General features: G+C 47.4%; 1 protein-coding gene across 1 annotated transcript in view; it reads left to right on the forward strand.

Annotated features, from left to right (window-relative positions):
• Nucleotides 1–4,797: 4,797 nt before the first annotated feature.
• The window catches only part of LOC140916799 (mitochondrial ornithine transporter 1-like), a 35,765-nt gene continuing 16,851 nt past the window's right edge, over nucleotides 4,798–23,711 (forward strand). The window contains exons 1-5 of the mRNA XM_073358667.1: nucleotides 4,798–14,476; nucleotides 19,556–19,790; nucleotides 20,354–20,612; nucleotides 20,965–21,105; nucleotides 21,891–22,063. Of these exons, the coding sequence (XP_073214768.1) occupies nucleotides 19,721–19,790; nucleotides 20,354–20,612; nucleotides 20,965–21,105; nucleotides 21,891–22,063 (643 nt within the window). The 5' untranslated portion in view covers nucleotides 4,798–14,476; nucleotides 19,556–19,720. The remainder of the gene's footprint in view (nucleotides 14,477–19,555; nucleotides 19,791–20,353; nucleotides 20,613–20,964; nucleotides 21,106–21,890; nucleotides 22,064–23,711) is intronic.

A 23,711-nucleotide genomic window follows, 5' to 3' on the forward strand; every position in this document is an offset into this window, starting at 1 on the left:
GGCTTACACTGTTAACTTATGCTCAAAAAAGTGGCTTTTAGTAAGAGGCCATCCAAGGAGCAGGACTTTAGAGAAGGATTTTTTTGCTTCTAACAAGCCAAACTCAACCTGCGTGCATAAGAACAGAGCATACTTTGCAATTATGTATCTGCTAGTAATATTGAAGACTTTGCAGATTCATAGATTCCAAGGCCAGAAAAGACCACTGTGATCTAGTATGACTTCCTGTATAACACAGGCCATAGAACTTCCCCAAAATAATTCCAAGACCAGAGCTTTTAGAAAAACATCCAACCTTGATTTTAAAATTGTTGGTGACAGAGAAGCCACTGTCACCCTTGGTAAATTGTTCCAGTGATTAATTACTGACATTGTCAAAAATGTACGTCTTATTTCCAGTCTGAATTTGTCTGGTTTCAACTTCCAGCTATTGGATTGTGTTATACCTTTCCTTTCTAAACTGTTCTCAAATATCAAATATATTATCAAATATTTGTTCCCCATGCAGATACTTATACACTGTAATCAAGTCACTCCTTAACCTTCTCTTTGTTAAGTTAAGTAGACCGAACTCCCTGAGTCTATTACTATAATGAATGTTTTCCAATCCTTTCATCATTCTCATGGCTATTCTCTAAACCCTCACCAGTTTATCAATGTCTGTCTTGAACTGTGGACACCAGACCTGTATACAGTATCCCAGCATGCCGTACAGTCGCAGAGAGAGATTAGACAAGGAAGGGTGAAACAATATCTTTTATTGGACCAACTTCTGTGGGTGACCGAGACAAGCTTTTGAGCCACACAGAGCTCTTCCTCAGGGCTTCAAAAGCAACACAAGGCCAGGTGGAACTGATTGTTTAGCATAAGTAGTTAGCACATATTGTAAGGGACCATTCAAGGTAGACTGGACCATTAACACCTCTGCAGTCATAGGACCAAAAGGAGAGGGGGGGTTAATGAGTTACACAAAGTTGTAAGAAGCCATACATCCAGCATCTGTTCAATCCATGATTTTTAGTGTCTAGCTAAATAATAAATTTAAGTTCCCAGGCTTGTCTTTTGAAAGTGCTGTGTAGGTTTCCTTTCAGGATGAGGACTGGTACATCAGATATAGAGTGATCGATTTGTGAAAAGTGTTCACCTGCAGGTGATGGTATTTTTGTCTTTTTTTCAATTTCCTGTGTGAGTTCATTCCAGAGCATAGTGATTGTCTGGTTTCACCCACATAGTTACTGGGACAATTCACTGGATAAGAGATACCACATGCTTGATAGGCATGTGCAGTTGTACCAGTTTCAAATACAGAAGTAAAATAACTTCTCTACTCCTAATTGAGATTCCTCTGTTCATGCATCCCAGGAGGGCATTAGCTCTTTTTTGGCCACAGTGTTCCACCATGACCCCCCAAAAATTTTCAGTCACTGCTTCCCAGGATAGAGTCCCCCATTTTGTAAGTATGGGTTACATTCTTTGTTCCTAGCTCTATGCAGTTGCACTTAGCCATATTAAAAAGCATATTGTTTGCTTGTGCCCAGTTTACCAAGTGATCCAGATTGCTGTGAATCAGTGACTTGTCCTCTTAATTAATTACCATTTTCCCCCAGTTTTTTGTCATCTACAAACTGAGTGATGATTTTGTTTTCTTCCAGGTCGTTAATAAAAAATGTTAAATAGTGTTGAGCCAAGAACAAATCTGGCAGGACCCCTCTAGAAACACCTACTTTATGATGATTCCCGATTTCTAATTCTATTTTTCTAATTCTATTTTGAGACCTATCAGTTAGCCAGTTTTAAATCCATTTAATGTGTGCTGTGTTAATTTTGTATCATTCTCCTTTTTTGATCAAAATATTCCCTAGTCAAACACCCTACAGAAGTCTCAAGTGTATGATGTCAGCACTACTACTTCTGTCGACCAACTTTGTAATCGGTCAAGCTAACTGGATTTTTTTATGAGAATCTGTTTTCCATACATCCATGTTGATTAGCATTAATTATTTTACCCTCCTTTCTTTCTTTATTAATTGAGTACTGCATCAGCTGCTCCATTATCTTGCTTGGAATTGATGTCTGGCTGACAGACCTGTAATTACTTAGGTCATTCAGTTTATCTTTTTTAAATATTGGTATAACACTTGCTTTCTTCCAGTCTTCTGGAGCTTCCCCCATGCTCAACATTAACAGTCCAGTGAGCCTCTCAGTCAGCTCTTTTTAAAAACTCTTGGATGCAAGTTATCCGGACCTGCTGATTTAAAAATGTCTAACCTTTAGTAGCTTCTGTTTACAATCTCCAGAGATACTAGTGGAATGGAATGAGTGTTATATGGTATGACTACAATCATCATTTTTTTCCCAAATACAGAACAAATATTTATTGAACACCTCTGCCTTTTCTGCATTACTGTTGGTAATTCTGCCATTTCTATCTAGTAATGGACCAGTACCACTGTCAGGATTCTTTTTGTTCTTTGCTGATCATCTGGTATGGAGGCCTCACCTGCATCAGTTCATAATACCTGGACCTCAGCAGGAGGAGACCAGTCATCACATAATTATCTAGAGTGGGTCTAGCCTGCAAAGAATTTCTGCCTCTGCTGAAGGATGCCTTCAGATTCTAAGGGCAATGCAATTGTCAAGTGTTGCATAAACCACCCGGGCAGTGCACATTCACCTCCTGGATGAGGCGGCCAGGAAGTTTGGGAAGTGATGTAGCTTCTCTCCCCCCCCCCCCCGCCTCACTGAGGCTTGGTCTGGGGAAGAGGAAGGTCTGACATTTTAGACCAGGTATCCGGAGCTGATTTTCATTTGGGCAGTTCTTTTAGATGAGCTCTGCACATTGGCACTATTTGCCATCTTCTCAAGGTAAGAATTCCTTAATTACTAGGTGAAACTGGCCACTCCCCCTTACACCCTCAGAGCCTCACTTGCGGGGAGGAGAGAGTGACTCTGGGATGGACACTGCTCTCCAGAAGCTCGCAATGCAAGCACCTTAATCCCACAAGTGTGAATGTGCAGAGGCTATGTGAAGAACTTCAGCAACTGGTAAGTAACCTTCATTTCTGTGTGTCCATCAGCATGAGCCCTACCAAGAGCATATTGCAGCAGTGTAGCCTAGAGAGATGACAAAGATGAGGACTGAAATGAGAGGGAAAATATAGTCTTTTGGCCACTAACAAGGTAAAGATATATTTCTGTTCTCTGCTGCTACCTGGGACTCCAAGAACAATAATGAGGTCTGGTAAGATTCCTAGATTGCCAGTGAAGTTTGTGAAGCACTGGTATTCGCCATCATCTGAGCAGGCGGGCAGAGTTCACCAGCTCCTCGAAATGCTTCTCACTGTCCATCAACATCACTCCAGTGTGCTCTTGTAGCCTTCATTCAGCTGTTAGAACAGAGCTGAGACTTGCCCAGCTGATGCCAATTATTTCCCTTGGCTCTGTACTGTGTACAAACCGTGTCTCATCATCTTTCTGGTCTCCTAAGACAGCTGCTGTTTAAGGATATTGCATCTCTTACTAGCACTGCTATTTTACATTTTATCTTCTTTAGAATCTTGGGCTCAGTACTAGATGTTCTTGGAGATTGTGCCCCTTGATTCAGAAAATTTTTCAGCTATAAGAAAAAGGTCTGATTTCTCATGAAAAGTTGTTTTGGAATAAGTATTTCCCTGTTGGCTTCTACAGTAAGTTCACTTATTTTCTCTGCTACAGTACTATCCTTTGTACATGTCCCTCATTCTTTGGTTTATGGGGGACTGTAGGCACATGTGCAGCCTTCCTTCTCCTAAATTTAAGAGGTTTTATTTTTTAACTTAATGTTTTTGGCTTACTGCTTTTTACACCTTGCCAGAGTTTGGGTCCTGACTGGTTTTAATTTGTTGAGGGAAGATTTCCAGGTTGTTGAATTCCTTTTTAAAAAAGCACTAATAAACTCCTGCCTGTCTCCACTTAGCCAAATATTCCCTACCCTCCTCTTCCCACCACAGCTATGCAAACTCTGCCTCTTGAGGGGGTCTTTTAAATATACTCCAGCCCACACATATGACTTTTTTTTACTTCAGGACACAGCCAACTGTTTATTTTGTATAGAAATGCCATACTGGACCAGATTCGTAGTCCATCTACTCTTGTGTCTTATCTCAGACATGTTTCAGAGTAGCAGCTGTATTAGTCTGTATCCGCAAAAAGAACAAGAGGACTTGTGGCACCTTAGAGACTAATAAATTTATTAGAGCACAAGCTTTCGTGGGCTACAGCCCACTTCATCGGATGCATAGAATGGAACATATAGTCAGAAGATATATATCTTGATTATCACTACAAAAGTTTTTTTTCTCCTGCTAATAATAGCTCATCTTAATTAATTAGCCTCTTACAGTTTGTATGGCAACTTCCACCTTTGTGTGTGTGTGAGAGAGAGCTATTATCAGCAGGAGAAAAAAAACTTTTGTAGTGATAATCAAGATGGCCCATTTAGACAGCTGACAAGAAGGTGTGAGGATACTTAACATGGGGAAATAGATTCAATGTGTGTAATGACCCAGCCACTCCCAGTCTCTATTCAAACTCAAGTTAATAGTATCTAGTTTGCATATTAATTCAAGCTCAGCAGTTTCTCATTGGAGTCTCAGAGTAGCAGCCATGTTAGTGTGTATTCGCAAAAAGAAAAGGAGTACTTGTGGCACCTTAGAGACTAACACATTTATTTGAGCATAAGCTTTCGTGAGCTACAGCTCACTTCATCGGATGCTGTAGCTCACGAAAGCTTATGCTCAAATAAATGTGTTAGTCTCTAAGGTGCAACAAGTACTCCTTTTCTCTTTGGAGCCTGTTTTTGAAGCTTTTCTGTTGCAAAATTGCCACCCTTAAGTCTTTCACTGAGTGGCCAGAGAGGTTGAAGTGTTCTCCTACCGGTTTTTGAACGTTATGATTCCTGATGTCAGACGTGTGTGTCCATTTATTCTTTTGCTGTCCGGTTTGGCCAATGTACATGGCAGAGGGGCATTGTTATTTAGAGCTAGTTAGTTAAAGTATAACATACTGGATCAGAAGGCTAAGGAGTCTGGTTTCAAAAGATGTGGCTCATGCCCAGCAGTATTCCCAGTGTCAGATGCACGTGCCAGATGCTTGGCATGTTTGGGAGAAGGGCATTCTCCCTCTAAATGTCTGATCTGCTCAATATTTGCCAGAAGGGCAAAGAAAGACAGAACTGGCTCCAGGCAATTCCATTGCAAAAAGCACTGATGGCAGCGGCCAGTTCTCAGAGACCAGCTTCAATTCCCCCTCTAACCAAATGAGCCAGGGAAAAGCGAGATTCCGCTTCTGTTTCAGACATAGGATCCAAGAGAGTTTAGGGTCCAACAATCTGTTTCCAGAGTTGTCCCGATTCAGAGAGACTTTGTTGCAGTACCGAGGAAAAATGTGCAGCCCTCATTGGGGTCGGCCTCATTACAAAGAGCTACTCGGAGGGAGAAGGACTTACCAGGAAAGAATCTCATAATGGAGCCAGGCTCTGATTGAAGATTTCAGTGCAGAGTTAGGAGTCATACCTCTATGGATCCAACACTATCTGATCCAGAGGAGCCTGTCCTGAGCGTGAGCTTTAAGGATCCAATTAAGAGAACTGAAGAGGGTTTGCTAACTAGCATGCCACCGCATAGCATTACAGTTAAAGCAGTAGTTCGTCAGGCAACTCCATTCATGGCTCCGTCGACAGTTGAGCTAGTACTGCGTCTCAGGACACGTCACATGAGGTACTACACCCAGTCAGGCTGACTGCTTCTCCGAGAGTCAGCAAAGAACAGGAAAGTGGCAGGAGCCCTGTGCTGCTGTCTTCTTCTAAGACCCCTTCAGGACCCCTGGAGAAGAACTTCTCTCTGCTCTCCTTTTTCAAGAAGATTATTGTCTCTGTTCCCATCAGAGCCGCAAATGGATTGGGGCCAGAAGAGTGATGCAGATTGCAGGTTAGAACCAGGAAAAAATTATTATAATCAGTTCACTGCAGCCCCACGGGAACCAACTGGCATAAAGGTATTTCCAGCCTGATCCATCAGTGGGGTTTTGACCTGAGTGGCAGGTACCTCCCTGGGCAAAGTGTTCTCACTGGCCATTTCTGGCACCTTATCAGGAAGGACCAATGTATAGGGTCAGACCTTCAGCAAAACAGTATGAGGAGGACCTTCAGTTGTCAGATCCAAGGGATAAGGACCAACCAATGCAGCTTACTCAGAACAAGTCGCATATGGAAATAGGTGAAATATTATCCGAGAAGGAGGAACTGGAGCTGGAAGAGTCTGATTCAGAATTAACGGATATGCCTTCTCTGGATGAAAATGTGAGGGTCCTCTCAGTGTCATCACCAGCGGAAGATGCTGTAGACTTTCATAAGTTAGTATCTTGAATGTTGAAAATATTACATATTCCTTCTGTTAGAATGCGATGATTGCTCCACAACATCTTCAAAATTTGAGGGGCAATGACTAGTCAACAAGTCAGACTTCTCTTGTTAGAGGGATTGCTTCAATCAGCAAAGGCAGTCTGGAAAACTCCCTCAACCACTCAGCCTGTCTAAGAAGGCAGACAAATTATATCAGTTCCCTCAAGAATGACTTGCTGTGTTTCATACTCATCCACCTCCTAATTTGTTGGTGTTTTGAAGTGGCACTTTATAGATTAAAAGGTGCCCAAGCTCACTCTGCTCCATTGAATAAGGAAAGGAAGAGGCTGGATGCATTAGGGAAAAAAATATTTTCGTCAGCTACATTAAATGTGCACATATTCAACTAATGAAGTTGGCAAAGCTAGGTACCAATACCATTTCTGGAACAAAAAGCCCTCTTTCCTTAATGTGCTCCCAGAGCAACACACGGTTATCAAATGCCATTTTGACTGAAGGACAGAATGTCATTAAGCAGTAGTTGAGAGCGGCTTTTGACTCCTCAGATACTTCAGCAAGTTCTGTAGCTTTGGCTCACTAAGGAGACATGGATGGGTAAGATCTCGTGAAGGAGTCTCAACAAAAAGAAGGATTGAGGACTGTCCATTTGAAGGAGAAGGTCTGTTTAGGATTCAGACTGATGAGGTACTAGAGAAGGGGAACAATGTAAGATCTACTGCCAAGGTTTCCTTAATACAGGGAAGAGGCTGTATTTGACTCCGTTACCCAAGTATCATTGGCAATACCCTCCTTCTTCATCTCCTTCACTTCATTACAATTATCAGAGAATTCCATATCACTGCCAACCTCAACATTTATACCCCACAACACCAGCTACAATAGAGGAAGACATTTAAACCTTGCAATAATAAAGGGAAAGTTTTTTTTGTTTTTTTTTTCCAATCTGTCTTCTATGGTTTCTCCAAGACACCAAATTTGACATAAGGACACAGAGCTTCAAACCAGTCCCCCTTGGACTTTATTTATCCACCGTTTGGGGACTGCTTGTCCTGTTTTTATTACCAGTGGGATTTGTTAATAATGGACAGATGAATATTAGAAGTTATTTCATGCAGTTATGCAATTCAGTTCAAAACCTTTCCCTCAGCAACCAACCTACTTCATATCTGGACAGAGATCAAAGTTATCTCAATTTGTTGAAAAAAGGAGGTTCTGTCTCTACTAATTAGGTGCAAGAGGTTTTACTTGCATTATTTTCTAATTCTAAAAAAAGATGGAGGGCCTTTGGATTGAAGGAGTTCAAACACTTATAGAAAGAAATTTCACTTCCGCATGTTGTCTCTAACTTCTATAATACCTTCTCTTTCCCTCCAGGATTAGTTCACAGGTCTGGACTTAAAAGGTGCATACATCCACATTTCTATAAGATCACGTCAGCAGAAGTACCTGTGTTTTGTTACTGGAGAGGACCATTTTCAGTACAAGGTCCTCCTTTTCGGGTTGTCCGCAGCACCCATTGTGCTTACAAAATGCCTGTCTGTTGTGGCAGCATATCTAAAAAGGTGGGGGTGTATGTATACTGTGAAAAGGTCGGGCCAGATGGCTATAGGAGAGTAATAGAAGGCAGATATATTAGCCCCAGGTTAAGTAGGTTCCTTTTTTCCTGGGTAAGGTAACAGGGAAGGCTCCAGAACAATCAGGAACCTTCTGGAAACAATTAAGACAGACAGGCTGATTAGAACACCTGCAGCCAATCAAGAAGCTGCTAGAATCAATTAAGGCAGGCTAATCAGGGCATCTGGATTTAAAAAGGTGCTCACTTCAGTTTGTGGTGCGCATGTGAGGAGCTGGGAGCAAGAGGCACTAGGAGCTGAGAGTGATCATGTGTACTGTTAGAGGACTGAGAAGTACAAGCATTATCAGACACCAGGAGGAAGGTCCTGTGATGAGACTAAAGAAGGTGTTGGGACAAGGCCATGGGGAAGTATTCCAGGGAGTTTGTAGCCGTTGCACAGCTGTTCCAGGAGGCACTCTAGCCGGCTGCATTCCACAGGCCCTGGGCTGGAACCCGGAGTAGAGGGTGGGCCCGGGTTCCCCCCAAACCTCCTAACTCCTGGTCAGATACAGGAGGAATTGACCTGGACTGTGGGTTCACGAAAATGGACAAACTGGGGGCTGCCGTGAATCTCCAAGGCGAGCAAATCTGCCAATGAGCGCAAGACCTACCAAGGTAGAGGAGGAACTTTGTCACAATACATGTACCTAGACAATGGGTTAACAAAAGCAGCATCCAGGGAACAGATCTTACTACATGTAAATCTAATATGTTCACTATTTGTCAGTCTGGGATTACATATAATTTGGGGGAAAGTCATGCCTAAACCATAGTCAAAGGATTCTTTTTATAGGAGCCATATTGGATTCAGCTGTGGGGAGAGCTTTTCTGAAAGAGGAGAGAGATGTCAAAATAAAAAGATGTACATGTCACCACCACCAAATACCAAGACAACTGATTGTTTTCTTCTTTTGGTTGCCAGGTCTGCTGTATCAACCACAGCACTGATTCCTTATGCTCATCTCCAGATGAGAGAACCTTCAGCAGTGGTTAGCAAAGAATTACAAATCAGATTTAAACAGCATGCATTGAAAAATATTAATTCCATAACATCATTAATGTGGTGGATAGATCATCATAATGCAATAATACATGCATCTACCCCAGGATGGGGAGCCTATCTGAACATCAAAATGTTGGTCAGAGATCATTTGTCACCAAAGGAAAGGAACTTACACATCAATATTTTAGAATGGACACAATCAAACTAGCCCTTAGGTCTTTTCTACCTCAACTCGGAAACAAAGCAGTTTCAGGTAGTAACAGACTATGACAAATAGGCACTTACCCTGTGAAATTATACAGGGAGGCCAAGAGTCTTTGTATAGAAGATGATAGTCATCCAGTAGCAATTCATGTAGCAGCGGAACAGAACGCCATTGCAGCAATAGGAAATTCTAGAGATATTGTTCCAGAGCAGACCGAGGCAAGGAATCAATATTGGATGCTTTCTAATACACTGGGATCAGGGTTTAATGTATGCTTTCCCCCCCATATTCTCTTATTTAGAGAGTGATAAGACAGGACAAAGCCTGGGTGATCTTAATAGCACCCATTATGGCCTAGACAACAGTGGTATAAAGATTTGATACATCTGTCAAAAGGATTAGTGGAACCTTTACCACAGACATCGGACTTGTCACAACAAACAGGGAAGGTCTATCATCCGGACCTTTGATCCCTTCTGTTGATTGCATGGGGAGTAGACCGTTAGCTGGACTAGAAGAAAGCCTTTAATTAGAAGTACAGCATGTACTATTATATTCTAGAAAAGAACCCACACAGAAATGCTATTGTCTTAAATGGAAAAGGTTTGTATTGTGGATTTCCATGTGTAATGTGGCTCGGTATGTGGCACCAATTAATTAAATATTAGAGTATTTATTGTATCTTAAGAAGACATTTCTTTCAGCATCTTCAGTTAAGGTTCATCTCTCGGCCATATCAGCATATCATGCATCTGTAGAGGGAAAATCAGTTTGTACTAATGATACAATTAAGGGGTTTGTAGAAGGCCCTAATAATTTGTATCCTTCAATAAAAACTCCTATGCCCTTCTGGGATCTTAATGTAGTACTAGCACAATTAATAAGACCTCCCTTTGAACCTCTGGAGAGCTGTTTCTAATTCATTTATCTGCCAAAACAGTATTTTTGATAGCAATCATTTCCGTAAGATGCATGTGAATTGCATTCATTAATGGCTGATCCACCATTTACTGTGTTTCATAAGGATAAAGAGGTTCTTTGCACTCATTCTAAGTTCTTACCAAAAGTAGTCTCTGATTTTCACATATATCAATCTATAATTTTTCCTCAAACCCCATACTCATTATGGAGAGCTAATGCTCTCCTCCCATCTAATGTGTGTAATTTATCTTTTTAGTTAGACAGGACTAAACAGTTTAGAGAGTCTTCAAAGCTGTTTATAGCTCATGGACCAAAAAACAAAGGAAAGGTATTTCTGTACAGACTCTCTGTAGATGGGTTAGATTGGGTATATATGAATCTTATAAATTGTCAGGATTATCCATTCTACAGGGCATCAGAACTCATTCAGTTAGATCAAAGGCAGCTTGCATGGCTCTCTAGACATGTTCCTATGTTAGAGAGAGATAGAGCAGCAACCTGGCGTTCTGTTCAACTTTTACTAAACCTTATTCTGTACACCTGCAATCTAGATTGGATGCAAAGTTTGGCAGGCAATCATGTACTCCTTGTTTAACTAGAACTCCAGCTCCCATTATCCTGGGTCCCAGTACTGCTTATTAATCTGTCCCATGAGTGGAAATATGCCCAGGACACCCAAAGGAAGAAGTTAAGGTTACTTCCCTGTAACCGAGTTTCTTCGAGACAGACTCTGCATATTCACGCTCCCCACCCATCATTCCCCACTACCTTGAAGTCCTACTTATCAGAGAACTTGGGATCCCAGGGGATGGAACCTAGGCAGTGGAGCAACATGCTCCTTTCTAAACCATTGCCCTAGAATGTCCAGAGTTCAGGGGTGTGTGGGAGAGGTAAGGCAGTTGCGTGGATACTCCAACGGCTATTGGTAGTAGAATTTTACTGTTCAGGCTTCACTGGTTGGCACATCCCAGGAGTGGGAATATGCAGAGGATGCACAAAGGACCTCGGTTACAGGTAAGTAAACTTACTTTCTTCTGAAACGTGGTGCTGGCAAATGTTAGAGAAAGGACACTGCACTAGAGAGACAGAAGATCTGAGCCAGAATGCCTCTTCCTATTGTCTGTATTCCTAGTCTGACTGTGTTTAGAGAATCCGCTTCCTGTGCCTTAGCATCATGCTCGCAGGCAGGCAAGTCTAAATAGTGCCACCACAGAGGGAAGCCAAAACACTAATTTTTCTGTTTAGTGTCCAGGGTATACAAATTAATCTCTTATCTGTATACAGAGGGAGCCACCTATAGAGGAGAGAGTGAATCAGAGCAGGGAAGTGTTGATAGCGATGATGCTCTAGGGGAATTGGTCCTTATTATTACAGTTCCAAGGAAAAGAAAATATGGAGCCTAACAATCCTTAGCCCATCCTTAGAATGGAGTCCAAAGCCACCAGAATCAGGGTGTCAGGACGTAGGTTGTGCAAGTGCCCAAGAAAGTAACTACATGTTTTTATTTGTCAATTCTGGAATTAGAAATGGGAGCTGGATCACGTAAGCCAGGCATTCACATTAGATCACCTAAGCCAATGGTTTGCAAATTGGTCTGCAGAATGCTGGCTAGCCACATGATATTGACTTGCCTCCTTTTCTCCCGATATCAAATTACATTAAAAGAATCTAAAACACCTTAAATACTTTCCTAATATCACTCTTCCATGTCAGCAATTATCCTCAGAGATCATACTGCATCACTAGAGGGAGGGGAGATGGGTCTATGCAATAATGACTGGGAGAGCAGATGTCCATAAAACAATTTGCACATTGAGGTATGGTCCACTCCATGACAACTCCCTGACTGGCGCAACTACTGCTCCAGAGGCCAGTGCAGAGATGGTCCCTGAAGCTGGGTGCCTCAAAGTGAACTGCCTAAACCAATTAATTTTAGTCCCCCATTCACCAGGCAAACTTTCCAATCATTAATGGGAAATAGCTTGAGCAAGCCCTGCAATATTCTAATCTCTGGTTCTCTTTGTGTCACTTAACTTGCATTCATTGAGTTCTGGCTTTCAACTCACACTGCTCCCTAGAGAAATTCCCAACTGTACGGTGAAGGTATTCTAGGAAGGTAAGAGAATTTAGTCTCCATGTTCATTACTTCTAGTTCTGCACTTCCCTTACTTTTCCATCAATGGAGCTTTCTTTCCCTGGAACAATTACTCAGAGGAGGCAGACAGGACTGATTGTTCTGCCTCTGTATAGGCTCCGGGGTCTCTATCCTGTAATGACCCTTCTTCACATCAATGTTTCTATGACCATGGCTGCTCATTCACTGTACACTGTCTGGGGTTCATCACTCCCATTTCATCTTGGGCATGGACTGAAATGATCAGAGTCCTCCCAATACGCACCCAATGAGCCTTGGTCATTGAGACACCACTCACTGTACACTGGAATGACAGCAGCTGTAAAACAGCTGGCTGCTTGCACCCTTGTCATTAACTCCTTGTAGCGCTGCAGCTCTGCTCAGCCGAAGGTGGTGTCAGATGTCACCAGTGTGGTGCTCTGCTCTATCCAATGTTGATAACAGTTGGCTGCGTGTGTGTGTGTGCTCCCTGTGTGCTGTCTCAGCTCTACGCAGATAGCTGGCACCCCAGATGTTGAGCAAACCGCCCAATGACCACAGACTCAGATAAGGTACGAAGGCACCCGGCCAGGTTTATTGCCAAACGAAACACAGTCTCTAGCTCCCCGGATCAGCTGTCTACAGTTCTGCTAGTACTTATGTGCTCCCTGACATTGGACCGGCTCAGTCAGTGGCGGGATTTACCACTGCCCCCTACACCAGACCAAGACAACTCCCCAGGGATGCGTTCTTATACACAGGTACAAACAAGTTACACATCACTCCTGACGTATTGAGGTGCAACCCCTCTATGTAGCAAGGTGCCGCCTCTCACCTTGTACATGTTGGTTCGAACAAAGCAACCGTATCCATCATACTGCCCTTTTGCCCGTCTTTAGGATGGGTCAGCCTGTTCCTTGTTATCTGTGGAATGTGCAAATATCGGAGTGTTGTGGTACCTTTTAGGTATGTGTATTTTTGCAACGTCAGCCCTCTTCTTGCCAGCTTCTGTGAGCGGGGCCTGCCTTTTGCTCACAAATTAACTTAGCTTTATATTAGCAAAGTCTGGACCATTACTTTAGTTCAGGCCTTAGGCATCATACCGGCCCCCTGATACAAGGGTTAATGTTTTAGGGCCTCATCTTACTACAGAAGGCACTGTAAGCTCCATCAATCAGGGGGCTTTGCATGTGTATTTTTTTGTTTTTACCTTAACTGTGATTTTAACTGTACTTGGTCTTCTGTGGGCTGAGTTGGGGGTTATGGATGTTCAAGGGTACTTTGTTATTTGGCTTTTAGGTTTATTGGGTTATTTTCTGACTGACCCTCAAGAGTATATACTGAGAGGGCTCAAGTTACTTAATGGCAGCTATCCGCCTGAACAGCTTGTGCCTGTAAATATGTCTGCTGAAGGGCATCTCACAGTTGGCCCTGTCCTGCCTCTCTCATTTGCACAACCTCCTAGCTGGAACTTAGTGCCATCTTTTGCGGGGAATCTGGCTGCTGGGACAAGCAGAGACTATTCCACTCCAACAGCTAGTAGTTACCTGTTTAGGAATGTCAAGTGCCTCCAACGAGCATTGAGGAAGCTGCTTCCACCATCCTTATACATCTGCTCTACAGAGAGAAAAAGGACTTATTTGAACTAACTTGATTGATAGCGTGCAGTACAAATACCTTGTAAGACTTTTAAAGGCCTCTGCCAGACCTACTAGATATGAAGAGAGGTAGCACTGGCCAGAGAAAGAGAACAGTCTGTATTTAGAAATGAACAGTTCAACCATGTAAAGATGTTGAATCTATAAAAACTGCCACATTAAACTTGTTTCCTCCTAGAAGTCATGGGAACCCACCAAAGTTCTGAAATAGGATGGGATCTTCTTAGCCTCAGTTGTTTGATTTGTCTATTTAAACCGCTTTCCCTTTTTGAGTTCTGCTGTTTTTATAGAGATTCTAGTTGCTCATGAAAGTATGGTTCTCACTTGGCCTTCTACATGTGTGAAGCCAAAGGACTCTTATCATTATTTTGAAAAACTTGTGCTATTTGTGGGCCCATGATGTTGTACCTCTTGCTTTAAAAACACAGTAGGAATTAATCTAAAACCAAATTGATAAAGAACATTAAAGACTCATGTCGTTAACAGGTTTTGAACTTGCTAGCTTTGAAATGTGACAGATACACGAGATTCCTACATCCTATTTGCAAAGCGGCTTCTCGGGTTAGTATACCTGGAACCTTTGAGGCCATGGTATGGCTCACATACTGGGAGGGAGGGGGGAAGGATGGGCACATTCAGGAAAAAACACCTCCCGCACTGCAGCCAAGGGGGAGAGCAGGGAAAGCTCTGTGATTCTCCGAGAGGGAGAATGCACCCACTGATTTAATGTTTTGAGCTATCTACTTCACCATATGTGGGCAGGTATTAGAAGGACTAGTGCAGAACCCACTTTCCTCCTCAGGGACACGTCTCTCCTTTGAACCCTGTACTTTCTGGTCACTGCTGAGTATCTTATTGGGTGCTGGGAAGTGGGTGGCGTAAGCCTGCCCACAGCTAAAAGCCCCTCCCTCCTCCCCAAGCCTGTGGAGGAGATACTGAGCCCAGAACTCAACTAAATTCGGGGGACAATAAAGGAAAAAAACAGGAACAGGCGTGAGGATCAAAGGGCCAAAATTAGGGAACCTGAAGGGGACACCGAGCAGAGAACCCCAGACAGTGCCCACTGCTCCTCAAAGGTATCCAAGGAGCCAGCAGATGTGGCCCAAAGGAACTCTGCCTGGATGTGTGAACAGATAAGGGAACTAAACCAGGTCCCACAGTCACAGAGCACTCCTCCCCCCCCCCCCCAAACCAGCCTCCTCTCCCTGGTGTTATAAATGGCTGGCCATGGTTGGGAGGAGGTTGACAAGGTGGTCCTGACGCTTTGTGGGGCCATGGATGGGGTGTGCATAAATAAACAGGTGTGGGGAAAAGTGCCTCAATAAGAGGTTCTGGAGAAGCCGGAAGAGGGGCTGCAACCTGGCGCACTGCAGGTAGACATGCGCCAGGGTCTCCCTCCCACCGCAAAAAGGGCAGACGTTGGGAAGTCACGGCTGAGTAAATGGGCCTGAAATATGTTCCCGGGCCACCTGGGGCATCAGGTTTGGCTGGAAAGCAGGGAAGAAGTCTGCAAATTAAAGCCGAGCTGGAATTTAGTAGTGTCTGGCAAATTATCCTCCCTCACACTCTCAGTCTCAACCTCTGCCTTGACAGGCCTGCGCAAACAGCCCCCACCAATGTCCCTTCACATCTCTTTGTCTAAAGAGTTTATATTGCGGCCCATCACCAGAGTAATCGGAACAGCTCCCAGGTAAAAGCAATAGCAAAGTCCCTAGTGGACTTCATGCACCCCCCACGATTCCCCTTTGCCCCAGTACAGCCATGAAACACCCCTACTGCCCCGATACCTCTTTATTCGCTCCGCTCTCCCCAGTCCCCACTGTACAGCCCTCCACTTCCCCTTTACACGCACACCTATTAGACTCCCTGGCTTGATACTTCCAGTACATACACCCACTACTCCCGTCTGCCAATGCCCTTTTAAACACATCCCCACTGCTCCCTTCTGTGGACAAATTGGAGGGATGTGGACAAATTGGAGAGAGTCCAGCGGAGGGCAATGAAAATTATTAGGGGGCTGGGGCACATGACTTAGGAGGAGAGGCTGAGGGACCTGGGGTTATTTAGTCTGCAGGAGAGAAGAGTGAGGGGGGATTTGATAGCAGCCTTCAACTACCTGAAAGGGGGTTCCAAAGAGGATGGAGCTCAGCTGTTCTCAGTGGTGGCAGATGACAGAACAAGGAGTAATGGTCTCAAGTTGCAGTGGGGGAGGTTTAGGTTGGATATTAGGAAACACTATTTCATTAGGAGGATGGTGAAGCACTGGAATGGGTTCCCTAGGGAGGTGGTGGAATCTCCTTCCTTAGAGGTTTTTAAGGCCTGGCTTGACAAAGCCCTGGCTGGGATGATTTAGTTGGGGGTTGGTCCTGCTTTGGACTCAATGACCTCCCGAGGTCTCTTCCAACCCTAATCTTCTATGATTCTACGATTCTGTGATTCTGCCCTGATCCCCCACCACACACCCCTCCACTACCCTGATAGCCTTTTACCACTGCCAATACCTGCCATACCCCCTACTGTCCTGACACCCCTTTACCCACACCTCCACTATCCACTTTACCCACTGCATCCCCGCACATACATCCATTGTCCTGCTACCTCTTTGTACAACACTGCTCTCCCCTGATACTCTTTAAATACATCCCCACTCCCCCTTCTGCCTGGATCCTCTACTGCACAGCTCTTCACTACCCTGATACCCCTGCCCCCACAACCCCCATCTGCCCACACGCCCACTGCTCCATCTTCACATACACACACACACAAACACACACTACCCCTCTTCTACAATACCCCCTGCACTGAGACACGCTACCCATCCTCTGCCCTGCTACACCCTGTACACATACCCACTACCCCCCTCTTCCTCACTACACCCCATACACACTCCTGCTACCCACCCTCTGCCCCGCTACACCCCGTACACACTCCTGCTACCCACCCTCTGCCCCGCTAGATCATACACACTCCTGCTACGTGCCCTCTGCCCTGCTGCACCCCGTACACGCTCCTGCTACCCACCCTCTGCCCCGCTACACCCCGTACACGCTCCTGCTACCCACCCTCTGCCTCGCTACACCCCGTACACGCTCCTGCTACCCACCCTCTGCCCCGCTACACCCCGTACACGCTCCTGCTACCCACCCTCTGCCCCGCTAGATCATACACACTCCTGCTACCCACCCTCTGCCTCGCTACACCCCGTACACGCTCCTGCTACCCACCCTCTGCCCCGCTAGATCATACACTCCTGCTACGTGCCCTCTGCCCTGCTGCACCCCGTATACACTCCCAATATCCACCCTCTGCCCCACTACACCCCATACACACTCCTGCTACCCACCCTCTGCCCCGCTACACCCCGTACACACTCCTGCTACCCACCCTCTGCCTCGCTACACCCCGTACACGCTCCTGCTACCCACCCTCTGCCCCGCTACACCCCGTCCATGCTCCTGCTACCCACCCTCTGCCTCGCTACACCCCGTACACGCTCCTGCTACCCACCCTCTGCCCCGCTAGATCATACACACTCCTGCTACGTGCCCTCTGCCCTGCTGCACCCCGTATACACTCCCAATATCCACCCTCTGCCCCACTACACCCCATACACGCTCCTGCTACCCACCCTCTGCCCCGCTACACCCCGTACACGCTCCTGCTACCCACCCTCTGCCTCGCTACACCCCGTACACGCTCCTGCTACCCACCCTCTGCCTCGCTACACCCCGTACACGCTCCTGCTACCCACCCTCTGCCCCGCTACACCCTGTACACGCTCCTGCTACCCACCCTCTGCCCCGCTACACCCCGTACACGCTCCTGCTACCCACCCTCTGCCCCGCTACACCCCGTACACGCTCCTGCTACCCACCCTCTGCCCCGCTACACCCCGTACACGCTCCTGCTACCCACCCTCTGCCTCGCTACACCCCGTACACGCTCCTGCTACCCACCCTCTGCCCCGCTACACCCCGTACACGCTCCTGCTACCCACCCTCTGCCCCGCTAGATCATACACACTCCTGCTACCCACCCTCTGCCTCGCTACACCCCGTACACGCTCCTGCTACCCACCCTCTGCCCCGCTAGATCATACACTCCTGCTACGTGCCCTCTGCCCTGCTGCACCCCGTATACACTCCCAATATCCACCCTCTGCCCCACTACACCCCATACACACTCCTGCTACCCACCCTCTGCCCCGCTACACCCCGTACACACTCCTGCTACCCACCCTCTGCCTCGCTACACCCCGTACACGCTCCTGCTACCCACCCTCTGCCTCGCTACACCCCGTACACGCTCCTGCTACCCACCCTCTGCCTCGCTACACCCCGTCCACGCTCCTGCTACCCACCCTCTGCCCCGCTACACCCCGTCCATGCTCCTGCTACCCACCCTCTGCCTCGCTACACCCCGTACACGCTCCTGCTACCCACCCTCTGCCCCGCTAGATCATACACACTCCTGCTACGTGCCCTCTGCCCTGCTGCACCCCGTATACACTCCCAATATCCACCCTCTGCCCCACTACACCCCATACACGCTCCTGCTACCCACCCTCTGCCCCGCTACACCCCGTACACGCTCCTGCTACCCACCCTCTGCCTCGCTACACCCCGTACACGCTCCTGCTACCCACCCTCTGCCTCGCTACACCCCGTACACGCTCCTGCTACCCACCCTCTGCCCCGCTACACCCCGTACACGCTCCTGCTACCCACCCTCTGCCCCGCTACACCCCGTACACGCTCCTGCTACCCACCCTCTGCCCCGCTACACCCCGTACACGCTCCTGCTACCCACCCTCTGCCCCGCTACACCCCGTACACGCTCCTGCTACCCACCCTCTGCCTCGCTACACCCCGTACACGCTCCTGCTACCCACCCTCTGCCCCGCTAGATCACATACACACTCCTGCTACGTGCCCTCTGCCCTACTGCACCCCATATACACTCTCACTACCCCCCTGTGCCCCGATACCTCCACACATACCCTCTGCCCTGGTACCCTGTTACACACACCCACTGCCCCAGCACCATCTGCATGCACTCCGAGCCCAAAGCTGCTCCAGGGAAGTGCAGCACCCCTTAGCAATCCCAAGTTGTGCCCCTGGCTACTTCTCTGCCCACTACTGCTTCCTGATCCATTCCGTTGCAGCTGAGGCAGGACTCAGCTGCTGCCAACAATGCTGAGGTGCCATGCCACTCAGACCCGGGTCAGTGGGGCAGACCGGCTCCCCCATCCAGGCCTTCTCCCACCAGCCCTGTGCCCCACTCCAACCTGCCTAGTAGCCTCAGTCCATATGCCCTCCACAGCCTCTGCGTCCCACAGCCTCCGCAATTCTTTCCCACCACCCAATAGCTCCCCCTACCTCTGTGCTCCCTCCAGCCGCCCTACATGCCCTCCAGCCTCTGTGCCCACAGCCCCCTCATATCTCCACAGTCCCTGTGCTCCCCACAACCTTCCGTGCTCCACAGCCCTTGTCCTACCCCAGCACCCACAATAGCCTCCTTCACAGCCCCCACAAACTTCCCAATCCCTATGTCCCTGACTCGAATCCCTCTTTCAAATCTGCACCTGGTCCTCCACCCCAAATACCCAGATATCTCAGAGTTGCTGTTTGCTTCCCAAAGGTACAAAGAAAACTTGATCAATATGGTTCTTCAGCAGGCTGGCCTCTTAAGCCTGTTGCTTCTGCTCTCTGCTGCCTGCCCTGCTCTCTGCATCACTGAGCTGGTAGTGGGTTGATTTGCAGCCTGGTTCCTGCTCTAGGGTCCAGCGTGGTCCAGTTCGCTGAGATGTCTGCAGACACAGCCAAGTCCCACCCACTGGTACAAGCACTGGTTCACCTCACTGCAGGGGCAGCAGGTGAGTCTGGGAGCTGGGGCCTGTCCTCTGCAAGGGGCGGAGGGCATTGGTAGGTAGAATCATTTGGGAGCATATCTGGGTTCCTCAGAAGGGCAAGATACCAGGCTGGGGAGAAGGGGAGCCCTGACCCAAATGCATGGATAGGGCCCCCACAGGAAGAGCGGTGAGGCCTGGAAGGCAGCAGGAGTTGGACCTGAATCCCTGAAATAAGGCAGAACCACAGTTCAGGAGCAAGTTAAAACTTATCGGGGGGAGGAATTCTAGCTCAGAGGACACCTGCAATCCTGGGCCTCTCAGCTGTGGGAAGAGGAGACTTACAACCTCCAGCACCTGGCACTGAGGTACCCTGGGGCTTTGCCCTGGGTGGGGCGGTGTATGTGTGAAGAACTGGTCCTGAGGTAGCTTGGGGGTTTGCCCTAGGAGGGTTAAGGGGACACTGAGGTACCTGGGGGCTTTGCCCCAGGGGCTGGGGGTGAAGGACTGGCATTGAGGTGCTCTGAGGCTTTGCCCCTGGAGCAGAGGCAAAGGGGGGCACTGAGGTGACTGTGGGTTTGTCTCTGCAGGCGGGGTGGCATGCGTGGTTAGTGGGCAGCCCTTTGACACAATCAAGGTGAAGATGCAGACCTTCCCCACCATGTACCGGGGTTTCTTTGACTGCTCAGTCCGGACATACCAGCAGGAAGGGCTGCCCGGGCTGTACCAGGGCACCGCCCCAGCCCTGCTCGCTAACGTGGCAGAGAACGCAATGCTGTTCGCTTGCTATGGCTTCTGTCAGCAGCTGGTGAGGCAGCTGTTTGGACTGAGCAGTGTGCTGGAGCTGAGGTATGGCCTGGCCCTGCAGGCGTGTGGCATGGGGACACCTCAGGAGGCGGAGCAGCGTGGCAAGGCTGCTGTAAGCCCCATTGCAGGGCTCAGGTTGGGGGCACTTGGGGCAGCATTTAGGGTGATGCCATTTTGGGAAGCTGAGTCGCCCATGTTTTCCATCTGTGACGGCCCAAGAGAAGGCTGTGGGGATGTCCCTGAGCAAAGGGATAGTCAGGGTTGGGGAGGCAGGTCACATTCCTCTTCTAGGGTAGTGGTGATGAGGGCCTCTGCTTGGCCCTCTGCAGAGCCTGGGCCTGTGCGGGGCGAGCTTCAGCTCTAACATTTGTGTTCTTGGGCCCTGTGGTGCCAGCAACCTGCAGAGTGCGCTTGCCGGCTCGTTCTCTTCTGTGTTTTCCTCTATGGTGCTGTGCCCTGCGGAGTTGGTGAAATGCCACATGCAGGCCTTACCTGAGATGAAGGTCACTGGGCGAACAGCACTGGCATGTCACAGGTACATCGCAGCCCCTTGGGAAGCAGGCCAGGCTTTGGTGAATTACACACAGCCCTGGTGGAAGGTTTGTGAGTGAGGCAGCAGGTCTGAATTCCCTCTTGCCCAGGAAGATGAGGGTGTCACACTGCCCAGCTGACTAGAACTGACTTGGTGCTAAACCCAGGCATTGCAAACGTTCTTTGTGCTTACTGGGTGGGGCCCTGCAGCTTCCTTCTGTCCCTCCTGGCCATACTGCCTGCCTGTGGGTCTGCATGCCACAGCATACCCGAAACCTTCCTCTATCACAACCAAACATCCTCCTCTACTTCCTGGCCACTGTATTGTGGCTGAGCTGGCAGCCAACATCTCTCCCGTGGCACAGTGCAGATCATTGCTGCTGTGGTTGCCAGGCTACCCAGCTCTCCTGTTTTTGTGCCTATGTCCCAAATTAATCCCAGGTTTCCAATGGACAATTTGTGGAGAACATTTGCAAATGAGGGAACAAGGGAGGTCAGTGGATGATACTCCAGAGCCCACTCTGATACATGAGTTTAAACCAAGTCTTCCCTACTCCTTTCTTCGTTCCCCCTCAAATTCTGCCTCTAGCACGAATGCTGGAATGTGACCAGTTTGGCCTGGAAAACGAATCTGGGATTCAGTCTCAGTGAGAATGTGGGGTAATATGGCATGGCTCTAGGTTGACTGATCATCCTGGGTTGGTAAAGGTAATGCTAAGTGTCGTTATGTTTTCATTTCTGGCCCTTATGGTCCGAGTTTGGGTACATTGCCTGTGTTCTCTCTTGCAGCTCTACCTGGGCTACTGTGAAAAATATCTTTCAATCTGAGGGCCTGCTGGGATTTTTCCAGGGCCTGACCAGTACTTGGCTACGGGAGGTGCCTGGCTACTTCTTCTTCTTTGGTGGCTATGAAGTCAGTAGAAGCTTTTTCACCCAGGCTGGCCAGTGCAAGGAGGATCTGGGTGAGTAGAGCTGGATGTGGGCAATAAAAAGGGAGTTTCGGCATCATGGCCTTTGCAGAGGAGTGGTGAGGAATTGTGTCATTTTGAGCAAGGCCAGAACTAGGATCTGGTTGTTTTCACAATGAAGTAGTGACCAGTATCGATACAGCTCTGACCACTCCAGTGGGGGTGGTGTGCTGTGGAGGTATGAGCTTCAGACTGGTGACAGAAGCAGAAACATTTTATGCAGAATGGACAAGGGAGAGTCCCTGGTACTAGTAGATGGACACCAAATCAATTTGAAGGAGGGGATGGGGAACTTCAGAAGCAACCCATACATGTCACAATCCCAGGCTCCAACCCTCCTGGAAGATTTTAACTCCCCAGTTTTTTATTTATAACATTGCCCCTTGGCCCAAGCAGGTTCTTGCCAAGTTTTTTCATTAGGAGAAGAAATTGATTATACAAGTCAGGGATTTCTTTGGTGCAAACCTGTTTATTTACAACGATTGCCCCGAAAGTCCTATTTCCCAGAATACCATAGGAACAAACAATACGTGGGACTTTCCTTGCCCAGAAACCCAGTCCTGCTTCTCCAGCTCTTTCTCTGCTCCCTCTCTGGGTCATGTTAACAGTGTTTCTCTGGCTTTCTCCTGATGACACTCACAGCTCCACCAATCAATGGCACAATCTCTGTATTTTCAATCAGTCCAAGAGAAACCCCTCTTACTTTCCCTGAGCTAGTTCTTGTTCAGGACTTCCTACATGGGCCAGCACCTTGGCTGGTGGCATTCAATACATAAAAGGTTTTTACAAGGAGGAGGGAGAAGAATTGTTCTTCTTAACCTCTGAGGCTAGGACAAGAAGCAATGGGCTTAAATTGCAGCAAGGGAGGTTCAGGTTGGACATTAGGAAAAACTTCCTAACTGTCAGAGTGGTTAAGCACTGGAATAAATTGCCTAGGGAGATTGTGGAATCTCCATCATTGGGGATTTTTAAGAGCAGGTTGGACAAAGACCTGTCAGGGATGGTCTAGATAATCCTTAGTCCTGCCATGAGTGCAGGGGGCTGGACTAGATAACCTCTCAAGGTCCCTTTCAGTCCTATGATTCTATGATTCTTTTGTTCTAGCTATCTTACTCCACAAAGGAGCTTAATTGCTTCTCCCATTTAGCCTGAATGAAAGGTAGCTAGCACGTTAATCGGGTTCAGCAATGTCTATGATTGCCCACAGATCAAACATGCTGGCCAGAAGCCCCCATAGCCCTCCAGCACACCACTCCATCTCAGGCCTGGTCTGCACTGTGAAAAATCCAAGATGAGAGACCCAAATTCAGATCCCTGCTCTACCTCAGGCTGAGGGGGGACTTGAACCCAGGTCTCCCACAGCCCAGATAAGTGCCCTAGCTCAGTGGTTCTCAACCAGGGGCACACGTACCCCTGGAGGTATCCAGAGTTCTGCCGAGGTTACATCAGCTCACCCAGATATTTGCCTACTTGTACAACAGGCGACATAGAAAGCATTAGTGAAGTCAGTACAACCTAAAATTTCATACAGACAATGAATTGTTTGTACTGCTCTATGCTATACACTGAAATGTAAGCACAAGATTTATATCCCAGTTGATGTATTTTATAATTATAGGGTAGAAATGAGAAAGCAGTAATC

Source organism: Lepidochelys kempii, chromosome 9 (genome assembly GCF_965140265.1).
Source record: "Lepidochelys kempii isolate rLepKem1 chromosome 9, rLepKem1.hap2, whole genome shotgun sequence".
Lineage (NCBI taxonomy): Eukaryota > Metazoa > Chordata > Testudines > Cheloniidae > Lepidochelys > Lepidochelys kempii.